This window comes from Taudactylus pleione, unplaced genomic scaffold (assembly GCF_031769625.1).
Source record: "Taudactylus pleione unplaced genomic scaffold, aTauple2 ptg000720l, whole genome shotgun sequence".
Taxonomy (NCBI): domain Eukaryota; kingdom Metazoa; phylum Chordata; class Amphibia; order Anura; family Myobatrachidae; genus Taudactylus; species Taudactylus pleione.
In genome coordinates this window covers 1489717-1505039 of record NW_028285122.1, presented here as the reverse complement: position 1 = coordinate 1505039, position 15323 = coordinate 1489717, and the positions used below count along the sequence as shown (strand labels likewise).

The window sequence follows — 15323 nt, the reverse complement described above, 5'->3', positions numbered from 1 at the left end:
CCTTAGGGTCAGTTATGTGGTGAGGACAGGGATGTGCTGACCGGTCACCCTTAGGATCAGTTATGTGATGAGGACAGGGATGTGCTGACTTGTCATCCGTAGGGTCAGTTATGTGGTGAGGACAGGGATGTGCTGACCTGACCCTTAGGGTCAGTTATGTGGTGAGGACAGGGATGTGCTGACCTGTCATCCTTAGGGTCATTTATGTGGTGGGGACAGGGATGTGCTGACCTGTCATCCTTAGGGTCAGTTATGTGGTGAGGACAGGGATGTGCTGACCTATCATCTATAGGGTCATTTATGTGGTGAGGACAGGGATGTGCTGACCTGTCATCCTTAGTGTCAGTTATGTGGTGAGGACAGGGATGTGCTGACCTGTCATCCTTTGGGTCAGTTATGCGGTGAGGACAGGGATGTGCTGACCTGTCATCCTTAGTGTCAGTTATGTGGTGAGGACAGGGATGTGCTGAGCTGTCATCCTTAGGTTTAGTTATGTGGTGAGGACAGGGATGTGCTGACCTGTCACCCTCAGGGTCAGTTATGTGTTGAGGACAGGGATGTGCTGATCTGTCATCCTTAGGGTCAGTTATGTGGTGAGAACAGGTATGTGCTGACCTGTCACCCTTAGGGTCAGTAATGTGGTGAGGACAGGGATGTGCTGAGCTGTCACCCTTAGGGTCAGTTATGTGATGAGGACAGGGATGTGCTGACCTGTCACCCTTAGGGTCAGTTATGTGGTGGAGAACAGGGATGTGCTGACCTGTCATCCTTAGGGTCAGTTATGTGGTGAGGACAGGGATGTGCTGAGCTGTCACCCTTAGGGTCAGTTATGTGGTGAGGACAGGGATGTGCTGACCTGTCATCCTTAGGGTCATTTATGTGGTGGGGACAGGGATGTGCTGACCAGTCATCCTTAGGGTCAGTTATGTGGTGAGGACAGGGATGTGCTGACCTGTCATCCTTAGGGTCAGTAATGTGGTGAGGACAGGGATGTGCTGACCTGTCATCCTTAGGGTCAGTTATGCGGTGAGGACAGGGATGTGCTGACCTGTCACCCTTAGGGTCAGTTATGCGGTGAGGAGAGGGATGTGCTGAGCTGTCATCCTTAGTGTCAGTTATGTGGTGAGGACAGGGATGTGCTGACCTGTCATCCTTAGGGTCATTTATGTGGTGGGGACAGGGATGTGCTGACCAGTCATCCTTAGGGTCAGTTATGTGGTGAGGACAGGGATGTGCTGACCTGTCATCCTTAGGGTCAGTAATGTGGTGAGGACAGGGATGTGCTGACCTGTCATCCTTAGTGTCAGTTATGTGGTGAGGACAGGGATGTGCTGAGCTGTCATCCTTAGGGTTAGTTATGTGGTGAGGACAGGGATGTGCTGACCTGTCACCCTCAGGTTCAGTTATGTGTTGAGGACAGTGATGTGCTGACCTGTTACCCTCAGGGTCAGTTATGTGGTGGGGACAGGGATTTGCTGAGCTGTCATCCTTAGGGTCAGTTATGTGGTGAGGACAGGGATGTGCTGACCTGTCACCCTTAGTGTCAGTTATGTGGTGGGAACAGGGATGTGCTGACCTGTCACCCTTAGTGTCAGTTATGTGATGGGGACAGGGATGTGCTGACCTGTCACCCTTAGGGTCAGTTATGTGGTGAGGACAGGGATGTGCTGACCTGTCACACTTAGGGTCAGTTATGTGGTGAGGACAGGGATGTGCTGACCTGTCATCCTTAGGGTCAGTTATGTGGTGAGGACGGGGATGTGCTGACCTGTCATCCTTAGGGTCAGTTATGTGGTGAGGACAGGGATGTGCTGAGCTGTCATCCTCAGGTTTAGTTATGTGATGGGGACAGGGATGTGCTTCTGTTTGTTCACATATTTACATTATATTGACCATAAATAATTTGATTTGGTGCTGGACCAACAACCTAAGGAACCCCTGCAAGTGTCCCCAGGCACCCAGGGTGCCGTTGCACACAGTTTGGGAACCACTGCTGTAGGGGCAACATTTTTAATTGTTTTATTTTACAACGTGGTACTGTAAGTGATTGGTTAACACCATTTTATATAAAGCGGACGCTTTTATCTCACTATATACTCACTATATAGGATACTGATACAGTTCTGTCGGTATCCTAACCCTCCCCCTCTCCCAACCCCTATCCCTAACCTGTCTCCCTGGTGCCTAATCCTAACCTCCCCCTAGTGCCTAAACCTAACCCACCCTCTCCGCACAGAAACCCTAACCCTCCCCCTAGAACCTAACCCTAACCCTCCCCCTAGTACCTAACCCTAACCCTCCCCCTAGTACCTAACCCTCCCCCTAACCCTTCCCCTAGTACCTAACCCTCCCCCTAACCCTCCCCCTAACCCTTCCCCTAGTACCTAACCCTAACCATCCCCCTAACCCTACCCTAGTAGTACCTAACCCTAACCCTCCCCCTAACCCTCCCCCTAACCCTCCCCCTAGTACCTAACCCTCCCCCTAACTCTCCCCCTAGTACCTAACTCTCCCCCTAGTACCTCCCCCTAACCCTCCCCCTAACCTCACTACTTACCTTCAGGATGCCGGAGCCAGGATTCTGACAAGTGTCTGGATTCCATTACCTGCCTTCTTCCCTTTGTCAGGATACTGAACGTATCTCGTATTTGCTCTCCTTGCATATTTTTTTTGCAGGTGTAAAGTTATTTTCTCTTTTCCTTTACTCCTACATCACAATCCGGCCTATTGAGTGCTAATTAAATATTATAGGTTTACTGCTATCTGCCAACAATGCATTGGTTTAGATAGAGAGACACAACAACCATCTGCAGAGGAGTAGAAGGGAGCTTGGAGGAAATAACTGATTGAGGTTAAATACAAGTTATGTAACAAGCTCAGTAATACACAGCCTTTTGCTAATTAATTGTATTCTCATAATGGAATAGGATCAGCTCGTCAAGCAAAAACTGTGGTAAGGTCCAGTGAATGCAATGAGGCTTCCAGAGAAATCTCCATATTGAGCACTGTTTAATAAATAAGTAGGTCCCTGGGACCAGAACACAGAGCATGTGGCGTGGCTGCAATTTGGACCAGCAATTTACTAACGCCATGGATTCTAACAAGATGTATATTGTATAGTGGGTGGGAAGAGATTATTCTAAAACAATTATTAGCAATCACGTCACGGATTATTCTGCCACATGAGGAGCAGTGAAACTCATTGTATGATTTTTTTTTTTCACAGGAACATAGTAAATAAAATGGCTATAAAAAAGCACAGAGTCGGGATCTTCTCGAGAGATGGAGAAGACAGTTACAGTTGGCTGATTGACTTACTCCAGGCACCGATGTTTCACAAAGTGGTAGAGGATGTGATTCCTGTGTACATATCCAATAATTTTCAGGCTTTTCAGAGTGCTCTGTCCAAGTGCACGTTCGCCATCTTGTATCACACCAAGAATAGAGGACGACTGAACATCACGAATGTGACGGACTCTCTGTATGACCAAGAGCTGGAGTATATGTCTCGTCACCTGGGTGAGGGAAACAAATCTCAACAATTGTCCGTTGCTTTTAAATGACTGATAGTATTAAGCATGACGGAGCAGTGAAAAATTAGGTCAACCTCTAGAGCGGTTGTTTAAACTCGCTATTATAATCTGTGCTTCTATGAGCAATGTCTCTCACTGAGGACTGGCGATGAGTGTTAGCAATAAGTTGCTTTGGGGAAATGTGCAGTGAATACAGCAGAAATGTACAGAAATGTCACCTCGGCCTAGTGAGTACTGGGAGATGAGGCAGCTGAGGTCCCCGGCTGTAATCCCACCTGGATCATTTGGGAAACATACACTTTTGGACTGAGATAAATGTTTTAATAAACAAGTGGGGGCAGGGATGTGTTTATAGTGTGGGAATCTATGGCAGCAAGTTAGAGGTATCAAAATTAACAGAATTAATTTAAAAAATATATTTTTTAATGCACAAAAATGACAGTGGGTTTGCTTTAATCTCAGATGGTGGTTCATGTGCAGACCTGGTTCTGCATCATTCTACGCAGTGCCCCCTGAGCCACAGATTGACTGACAGGCTGCAGCCATTTTGGGGTGCGGAGTGGGTAGGGGAGGCCCCCATTTAATGATGCTGACTTCCTGGCCTCGGCAACGAGGCTGCGAGGATCAATCTGAGTAACCTCAGGGTTACTCAGATGGCCGATGGTCTTGCAGAAGATCTGATACTGCATCTAAGGACAGAGCACTCGGATCTGCGATGTGGTCAGGAGATGTTTTTTCTCCTCCAGGCACCTCCAGCTGCTGCTGCATTACCTAACAACGTCCATCTCTGAATCAGGCCCAGTATTTGCCGCAAAATTGATTTGCACAACCCCTCTGTGCAGATTGGATTATGAAACCCTTTAATATTTATAAAGTCAAATGCAATCTACTAGGTAAATGGGAAGCAGTCGGGAAGCCGATGGACAGAATCCCGACTGTCAGCTTCCCGACTGTCTAATCCCGGCAAGGGTTAAATGACAGGTGTTGAAATCCCGACGCCTGTCATTTTCCCTACGCTGGGAGCCCGACACCCGGCATACCGATCGAAGGTAAGCCGGATGCCGGGCGCGGACAGCCACGGGGGGAGGTGAGGGTTAGCTTTATGTTTCCCGGGGGACTTAGGGTTAGATACCCCCCAGGAGGTTAGGTTTAGGCTAGGGGAAGGCGGGTTAGGTTTAGGCATCCCGGGGGAGGTTAGGGTTAGGAACCCCCCTAGGGGACTTAGGGCCTGATTCAGAGCTGGACGCTCTGACCAAAGCGCTCGCTCTGAATCAGGGCCCTCCTACCTAAAAATGGAGTGGCCTCTTGGACGCTCGCATAGCTGTGGGTTACCACCCACAGCTTATGCGAGCATCCATGATGATGGTCGCGATGGTCAAGACCATCGCGACCATCGGGCTTGCGACGAGACCCTGCGGTAGGGTCTTGCTGCCGCAAGCCCAGGAGTGCTTTTGGCTCTATCAGAGCCAAAATCACTCCCACTGACATCACTAGTGATGTCAGTGGGGCCGGCTCCAGATGGAAGGCGTTCCCATGGGAATGCCTCCGTCTGGGCAGCAACGCCCCCGGCATGAACACCAAAGGGGGCGTGCTGTCAATCACCATCGACAGCACACCCCCTTTGGTGCTATGTGGGTCTCGCGCATGCGCACGACGGAGCTCCCTCCATCATGCGCATGCGCATTAGGGCACCATCGACCCGCTAGCGAGCGTCCTGCGCTCGTGAGCGGGTTTGAATTAGGCCCTTAGTTTTAGATGGCTGGGAAGGGGGTTTAGGGTTAGGCACTTAGGGGGAGGTTAGGGTTAGGAACTTAGATGGGGGTTAGGCACTTGGGGGGAGGTTAGGGTTAGGCACCCCTAAGGGAGGGTTAGGGTTAGGGGGTAGAATAGTTAGTCAATACTTACCTTTGGACGATCGGGATTTTCACTGCTGCCGGGCGGTAAATCATACTGAATCCCTGGGATGACGTCACATAATCTACCCTGCCACAACCAGTGAGAATAAAAAGGATTTATCTATGGCACTGGAAAATCAACACAATTACATGAAAGTGTATAATTATAGAATAGAGTGGCCTGCCGGAGAAAGGAGACCGTGATCCACAAAACGTGTCACAATAATACAGAATGATAATGATCTGATTCATTTTGTACATTGTTTCATTTTTATAGTCCTGCTGTGAGTGTAGAAATGATAAGAATTCACAAATTCAAGGTCAATATATACTTTATATTATTATACACTATAGTTATACAATTTTATGTCATTTGGTCGATAATTCAGCACTGGAGATAAATCTCTTTACTTCTCAATGTACCCCTGGGAACTTTTGGGGGGGTTCCCTTTCTCTCCCTGGCTGCACCACAACATGCTAGTTTGCCCTGTAGAATGACGCCAGTGGTGCCAGTCAGTTCCTTTGTATACAGCTGCCAGGATCAGTGCCAGTGCCATTGCTCCGACTTAGCATTGTGCTCCTGTGACTAAGGGGGAGATTTAGTAATGATTGGAGAGAGATAAAGCATCAACCAATCAGCTCCTAACTGTCATTTTTCAAACACAGCCTGTAACATGACAGTTAGGAGCTGATTGGTTGGTTCTTTAGTTCTCACAATTTTATCTTGTTCCAAGATTTATTACATCCCCCCCTTTGTTGTGCAATTTGTGGTTTGAATCCTTTGTGAAAACATTCAAAACAATCCCCCCAGCCCCTCCCCAAAATGTGAGTTTACAGTTATCCATCTGGCCATGGCGGCCTGCTTGCTATCATATGCTCACATAAGTATCACCTGTCTGTGCCAATTATCTGTCCATCTTTGTGTGGATGTTCAGCCCGAACATGTGTTTTCTGTCCACACCCACTGCTGTCATCAGTACTATCAGCGTTTACACCCCCCGCTGTCATCAGTACTATCAGCATTTACACCCCCGCTGTCATCAGTACTATCAGCATTTACACCCCCGCTGTCATCAGTACTATCAGCATTTACACCCCCGCTGTCAGCAGAACAATCAGCATTTACACCCCCCGCTGTCATCAGTACTATCAGCATTTACACCCCCCGCTGTCATCAGTACTATCAGCAATTACACCCCCCGCTGTCATCAGTACTATCAGGATTTACACCCCCACTGACATCAGTACTATCAGCATTTACACCCCCACTGTCATCGGTACTATCAGCAATTACACCCCCCGCTGTCATCAGTACTATCAGCATTTACACCCCCACTGACATCAGTACTATCAGCATTTACACCCCCACTGTCATCGGTACTATCAGCAATTACACCCCCCGCTGTCATCAGTACTATCAGCATTTACACCCCCACTGACATCAGTACTATCAGCATTTACACCCCCACTGTCATCGGTACTATCAGCATTTACACCCCCACTGACATCAGTACTATCAGCATTTACACCCCCACTGTCATCGGTACTATCAGCAATTACACCCCCCGCTGTCATCAGTACTATCAGCATTTACACCCCCACTGTCATCAGTACTATCAGCATTTACATCCCCACTGTCATCAGTACTATCAGCATTTACACCCCCGCTGTCATCAGTACTATCAGCATTTACACCCCCCGCTGTCATCAGTACTATCAGCAATTACACCCCCCGCTGTCATTAGTACTATCAGCAATTACACCCCCCACTGTCATCAGTACTATCAGCATTTACACCCCCGCTGTCATCAGTACTATCAGCATTTACACCCCCGCTGTCATCAGTTTTATCAGCAATTACACCCCCCGCTGTCATCCGTACTCTCAGCATTTACACCCCCCACTGTCATCAGTACTATCAGCTTTTACACCCCCCGCTGTCATCAGTACTATCAGCATTTACACCCCCCGCTGTCATCAGTACTATCAGCATTTACACCCCCCGCTGTCATCAGTACTATCAGCAATTACACCCCCCACTGTCATCAGTACTATCAGCATTTACACCCCCGCGGTCATCAGTACTATCAGCATTTACACCCCCGATGTCATCAGTACTATCAGCGTTTACACCCCCCGCCCCCCCCCCTGCATGCTGGGTGCAAAAGTTCTGTCAGAAACAGACATGTCATCTTCTTCCATACTGCATATGAGCATGACCTGTGCAGACAATTGAATTCTGCGGCGCATGTATAGTTAGCAGATATCCGTGAGTTTCATCCGCATTCGCACGAGTCCAATTGCGAATTAGTCCCTGAGTGTAGACTTAATAGAAGGTTGCATCACCATTTACACTCAGAACATCCTCATGGCTCGTACTCAAACAGTTGTGGAAAGTTTGGCACAGAGATGCGGTGGTCACATCCATATGTACCGTAGTCATTGCAATCCCCCATGTACCTATTCCCGTGGTGATTAAGTTTCAACTGTACGGAACGTTTAGCCTGAGGCAAGCACATGGCACTAGCCCATGAGCAATCTTATCAGGTGGTTTTAGATAAGGACAGGGGCTGATTTATCAAAGAGCAGCAAAGCTTTTGAAGGATAAATTGTTTTCACCAGTAAAATTGCTCAGTATTGCCTTGAAAAATATATATATAAAAGAGAGCGCTGAGACAGCTAGTAAATTATAATACGAATTTAATAATAAATCCCTATGATTCCAATAAAACATATAAAAATTATAACCGTATACCAGATATGGACCGGCAATATTATAACCAATTGGACATATAACACATATAAAATATATAAACAGACCTAGACAACATATAACACTAAATATTAGAGGACCAATCTATGATGGTATCCGTGAATGTTATATTCAACAGAAGAATCAACAACTTCTGTAGTTGCACAGATATATATATATATATATATATATATGTAGCAATTTATGTGCTTCTAATACAGATTGATGCAGTTATTATAACCATATACTGGATAGATTGACAATATGTAAAATTATATGTCATGGATCTCAGGCATTTGAATATATATCACAGAAAGATTTTTAGTAAAATATGATATTTAAAACTTTAACAGACCCTAAACATATAACACTTAATACACACAAATAAAGGACCAATCTACCGTATACTAATATCCGTGAATATTGCATTCAGCAAAGAACCAGTAACTTCTATAGCTACATGGATATAATATAGAAATTTAAATGCTTCAGATGCAATTAGTATTTAGTACACAGTATTTTTCTCTCTCCACTGTTTTAATCAGTTTCCTGCAGTGAGCTGTTATTCCATGTCAGGATATCTCAGATGGATCCTTGTGAAATAGTCAGAAGATTCAAAATTTATCTGTAACAGTTTGTTTGTTACTTTAAACAGTATTTTTCTTCCCTCTTCACATCGGCATATAATGAAACAGTTCACAAGCTCTTTTAACAGCCTATAGACTGTGTACTCTCACAAGGAATTCCTCTAATTAATTTAGAGCATATGCTTTTAATTAGTGTTCACCATGGCAAAAAAAAAAAAAAGAATTTCTTTTAACAAAGAAATTAATTATTTTACCGGTATGTTGGGCCCGCAGTCTCTGAAGGTTTTTCAGACAGAGAAAGCAGCTACGGCTGAACTCCGTTATTGATACAATTATATCACCTGTGTATCAGCAAGGAGCTGTTCCACATCAAAAGTAAGGATCCTCAGGGCACTCAGGACCTGATTCAGAGCCGAACGCTCTTACCAGAGTGCTCGCTCTGAATCAGGGCCCTCCTACCTGAAAATGGAGCGGCCTCATGGACGCTCGCATAGCTGTTGGTTACCACCCACAGCTATAGTGAGCGTCCATTATGATGGTCGCGATGGTCAAGACCATCGCGACCATCGGGCTTGCGATGAGACCCTGCAGTAGGGTCTCGCTGTCGCAAGCCCTGGAGTGATTTTGGCTCTATCAGAGCCAAAATCACTCCCACTGACATCACTACTGATGTCAGTGGGGCCGGACTCAGACGGTAGGCGTTCCAATGGGAACACCTCCGTCTGGCAGCCACGCCCCCGGAACGCCCACCAAAGGGGGCGTGCTGTCACTCACCATCGACGGCACGCCCCCTTTGGTGCGAGACACTGAGCGACAAATTCCTCGTCGCTCGCCGGGTCTCGCGCATGCGCACGACGGAGCTCCCACCATCGTGCGACGCTCGCGAGCGGGTCCGAATCTGGCCCTCAGCCTGTAGCGGTTACCACCAGTATGTATCGCTCGTCTCTAGGGGTACCCTTTTGAGTTACGGTCAATCAATTGCAGAGCATTATTCGCCAGCGTCTCTGGATGGTGCAAAACGCGTTTCTCCGCCTAAACAATCAGCGGCTTCCTCAGTCAGATACTGCCGATGTGAAGAGGGAAGAAAAATACTGTTTAAAGTAACAAACAAACTGTTACAGATACATTTTGAATCTTCTGACTATTTCACAAGGATCCATCTGAGATATCCTGACATGGAATAACAGCTCACTGCAGGAAACTGATTAAAACAGTGGAGAGAGAAAAATACTGTGTACTAAATACTAATTGCATCTGAAGCATTTAAATTTCTATATTATATCCATGTAGCTATAGAAGTTACTGGTCTTTGCTGAATGCAATATTCACGGATATTAGTATACGGTAGATTGGTCCTTTATTTGTGTGTATTAAGTGTTATATGTTTAGGGTCTGTTAAAGTTTTAAATATCATATTTTACTAAAAATCTTTCTGTGATATATATTCAAATGCCTGAGATCCATGACATATAATTTTACATATTGTCAATCTATCCAGTATATGGTTATAATAACTGCATCAATCTGTATTAGAAGCACATAAATTGCTACATATATATATATCTGTGCAACTACAGAAGTTGTTGATTCTTCTGTTGAATATAACATTCACGGATACCATCATAGATTGGTCCTCTAATTATGTATATTTAGTGTTATATGTTGTCTAGGTCTGTTTATATATATTTTATATGTGTTATATGTCCAATTGCTTGATATCAATGACCAATTGGTTATAATATTGCCGGTCCATATCTGGTATATGGTTATAATTTTTATATGTTTTATTGGAATCATAGGGATTTATTATTAAAGTCGTATTATAATTTACTAGCTGTCTCAGCGCTCTCTTTTATATATATATATTTCTAGGTGCCAGATAAGGAAATTGTGAGTAGATTTCCTCCAGAGAGCTGTAGTCTCAGCTTAAATTGATTTATTAGGTTTAGCACCAGGTGTTATTTCTTTCAGTATTGCCTTACCCTGCTGTATACGTATAGTAGTAATAAGGGGTATTCTATTAATCAGGCATTGAAGCAGTACTCTGGCCCTCATTCAGAGCCGGACGCTATTAGCGCTCGCTCGTTCAGGAAAAAGGGGTGGTTATTCAAATGAACCGTTCGCGCTTTGCGGTCTGTTCACGCCTCTATGTCTGAACGAGCGAACAAAACATGCGGTCGTAATTTTGAAAAATATGCCCCCTGGTGCTCGCACCATACGTCATGTCCGCTATTTATTAGATTAATCGAGTACATCGTACAGCGTATGAACTGCTCGCTATTCTTGTGGTTGGTTTTTCCTACCACTATATTGCGAGCAGTTCTGACTATAAAAGAACCAGGTGACGTGGTCACTGACGCTGCTGTATTAATTATGCACACCCTTAAAACGCCCGTTTTGACCTTTAAGCACGCCTGCGTTCTGATCTCCACTCCCCGTTTTCAAGCACCTTCCCCTGTTACCACCCACATATGTCTCATCCTGTCACTCAAAATAGCAGGCACTCGCTATATAGCGAACAAACAATTTTCGGCCACACTGACTGGTTCGCGCATGCGTATTACAATCCGTACGCATGCGTAGATGAGCGAACATCGCTCATAACGAGCGGCTCTGAATGAGGGCCTCTGTGTTGTGGCAGCACCATCCTTATATAGTGTTACCTATTGTACATTGAAGATCCTTCACTTAAGTTTTGAAATAAGTTAAATACCCCCCAAACGTCCAATGATTTGATCTATTAGTGAGGGTCAGTGAGTCCCAGTATCACAGCTACCTGTAGTCTGCATCCTGATGTATTGTGGAAGTCATGCAGTGTAAGTGATTGCTGCTTAGATTTATCTCTGTCTCTATGGTCTGATTTTTATACTATCTCCACTTTTTATCTCTCCACTTCTCTTCTCTTACTTTTTTTCTATTCTCCTTCCCTTTTTGTTGCTCCTCTTCTCTTCCTCTGAGCCCCCTCCCTGCTCCTGTTATACCTATGCTGCTATCATTCTGGCACATACGGAAGTGAGAACACTGAAGGGTGCAGTAGGTTCTGAGCACGTAACCTGGAGATGGAATGAAAGTCCCAATACTTATCTTACATTGCTCCTGCAGAACACAAGAGCTCTGTAAGCTGTCCACTTCCAACTCTAATGTAAGGCCAGGAGGCTCACCCCTTGGTATTACCTACTCTTCAGCTGAAATGTCACCACAGTGTGTAAATAGCACTCCCCCTGCCTATGACAGCATTTTCCGCTATCGCTGAGTGCTCTGTTATTGGGCAGGCCGGTTTCTATGGGATTGATCCTCATTCTGTTTTGATGTTGTTGTTGTTGTTGTTGTTACATAACTTAAGAGCGACACTTCAGACTTTAAGATATTATTTCTGACCTGTTTTGTATTAACTACATTTTCTATATTCAAATTTTAAACAGGAAAAGAAAATGTCATTGTGTTGCTGGATGACCCGGAGGATGTTAGTGACAACAACAAGAGAAGGATATTACAGGATCAGCCCCTGATAGACAGATTCGCCTGTGCGCTGATTCTCATCAGTGACGCGGAGAAGGAATCCTTTGACTTTCATGGTTTGGATGCGAGAGGCAATCAGCCCCCCGGCTCCCTACAGCTCCAGGATGAGTACGACTTGCTGTATAAGAAAATATGCAAACTCGTGGACATTATGTCACACACTCCGAAAAGCAAAGCAGGTACTTACCACAGAATACTGGAGCACAATTGTGTGATGAGTTTAAGGTGCATTATTGGATTCACTCTTTGGGGCATATGTACTAATGAACAGGATTCAGAATTTCTCACAAATGTACTAAAAATCCTGTCCTTGCGATGTGCAATAATTTCACTTTCATATGGTGAGCCAGGGATGTTCTGTGCATGCAGAGACACATGGGGGTGAGAGTCGCACCAGACTGATATAAGAGACCTACTTTCAAGTCCCTCAGGACCTGAAGTACATACAAATAATCATATACCAACTAGATTAATTAAGCCTCCACTCTGTGGGCCAATATTATAGGTTGGTGGTGCTCCCCAAAGTCAGAAAAGTATCAACAAGAGACCATGAAGAAAGAAGACTTTTTGTTGGGGGCACTCATATGATATTAAAGATAATTAAAATATAACTTTTAATATAATATTACTAAAACAAGGTAACCTACATAAACGGACATACATACATACAACATATACCTTATTAAACCCTTATAATCAAGGGAGCCAGCTCATATACAAAGGGGTTTGCCCTCTATAGATTCAAAAAAGTTTAGTTGAGCGACATTAGATTAACAGAGTGATCCCTCTTGTGCAAAACACTAATGTACCACTAAGATGCCAATATTTTAATCTGATAAAAATAGTGCCACACCACGAGCAGCGGCAGATAATGGCTGTCACTCACACTTTAGTAACACAATTGTACATTTTAAAAGATATAATACATCTTAACAACAGATTGTAAATCTTTTCACAATGTGTGATCATGTGTATACAGAATCATAAACTGCAGCATATCCCTGTAATGGTTAAACTAATAGGTTATAACCAGATCGTAACACTGCAGTGGGTATTAATCAATCATTCTAAAGAAGGAAAAGGATTGTTTTAAACAGAGAAAATTCCCAAATGTCCTGTTATCACATCTGTATGTTATATACAGGGAGTCCCAGTTAATACATCATGATATACAATCTATAGATGTCCATATCCAAAATGCCCAATTATTAATCCAAATATATCACCACAATAATGCTGTTGGAAGTGCATATATCAAGAGGATATTACTCAAATAGCAAGTGACAGTGTGCTTGGACTAGGAGACTAGGGCATATAGTGAGTGTATCTGCATGGACGTGTTTACTTAGCTTAGTAAAATTGTATGAGGAAATCCTTAAAGTGTGCCGCTGATCCACGAGGGAGAGGTAACTGTGAACATGCACAGAGGGCGCAGGCTTTGGAGGAGACGGTAGCGGCAGTGGGAATCTCCTTCCACGTGGCTTCCCCAGGGAGATACCTGGCCATCTCGTGCAGATTCGGCGGCAGATGCGGGGAAATCCTAGCACACTGCCGTACGGGCTGGTGCCTTCCTGCTCCAACAGCCTGCTATGACTCAAGTAAGATGACGTACGTTTCGCCGGGGGCGGGGCTTGATCACATCAGAGTCTGTGCATGGGCAGTCCACTGACCACACAGTAAACCTGGCAGAACAGTGACCCCCAGAGAATCCTATGGGGGCTGCAGAAGCTGTCAGAAATGTAGAGACCTCCACTGATATCAGAGATATCTGCTTTATGGTACGTTTTGGGGATCCTTAATTTTTGAATATATCCCCCCCAAAAAACACCCATAAATATTACTTGATAAATAGATCCCTTCATCACCTGTTTGTCCATATGTTTCTATACATAAAATGGTCATAGTAATGTATATTTAGCTGGAATAATGCATTATCAGGATCGAATACTTAATCTGTCTCGCTCATCAGCAAATGATTATACTGAGTCTGGAGTTATATTAGGAGGAGCGTTGTTTCCTAGGAGCACACTTTGAGAAAATGTAATCACGTAGATGAAACGTGTTAGTGCGCTCCTCCCCCCAGCTGGTCAGATGATCTAGCGCTAATCACAGACCTTCCAGAACCCTACAAACTCACAGTAGCCGCTGCGTTAGCATTATAGATATGTCATTGCCTATGGAGGCTACAGTGGGCACAGGCCTCCAACATTGAAGGTTGGCAAAACATTACCAAGTTTAATGAAACTTGATCTCTGCTACATAATGTGGACGGTAGGGTCAGTAATGGCACGTCATACATCAGGGTCTTAGCCCCACTTACCGCGTCCGGTAGTGCCATATCACTGTGATCCAGGCAAAATCTAGACCAGTGGTTCTTAACCTTGTTGGAGGTACTGAACCCCACAAGTTTCATACGTGCATTCACTGAACCCTTCATAGTTGGAAAAATATAATGGTTTTTTTTTTCAAATTCAAAAAATAGAGATATATATTTTATTAGTGCACAAAATGAACCATGCATTAGTTGCACATAAAATCACGGTATTCAAAGAACAGAACCAACAAAACAAAAATGCCATAAAAGTATTGTGTGAATGCCAAAAGTATATTAATGCACCTGGCAACCCTGGCGAATAGAAAGGACACACACCTCGGCCAAACCCCTGAGACTGACTCACTGAACCCCTGGGGTTCGATCGAACCCAGGTTAAGAACCACTGATCTAGACACTGCAGCAGCAAATGTAAACAATCTGCCAGCAAACATGGGTGTGACCATACTGGATTCTATCAGGTGACTGACTGATTCTCCCAGTGTACAGTATCCATGATCACCTGATCTGATCCACCTATAGACACTCACAGCACCCTATTTAAACCAAGTTCGGAGTCCACCCATTGCTTGAATAAAGTGTTTCCTTGCTATGGATAGTTCTTGGTTCCAGGGCTCCATTCTGCCCTCTTCCTGTGATCTCCTTGTACTCTGCACCATTCTCGGTCAGTGATCAGTCTCTGCAAGTACATGGGTGCCTGTGTGT

General features: G+C 44.7%; 1 protein-coding gene across 2 annotated transcripts in view; it reads left to right on the top strand.

Moving 5' to 3' along the window:
• Window positions 1-15323, top strand: part of LOC148477384 (uncharacterized) — a 428950-nt gene that overhangs the window by 377743 nt on the left and 35884 nt on the right. For both annotated transcript variants that reach the window (XM_088456828.1, XM_088456827.1), the window contains exons 3-4: window positions 3227-3519; window positions 12190-12465. In XM_088456828.1, the coding sequence (XP_088312954.1) occupies window positions 3243-3519; window positions 12190-12465 (553 nt within the window). In that variant the 5' untranslated portion in view covers window positions 3227-3242. The remainder of the gene's footprint in view (window positions 1-3226; window positions 3520-12189; window positions 12466-15323) is intronic.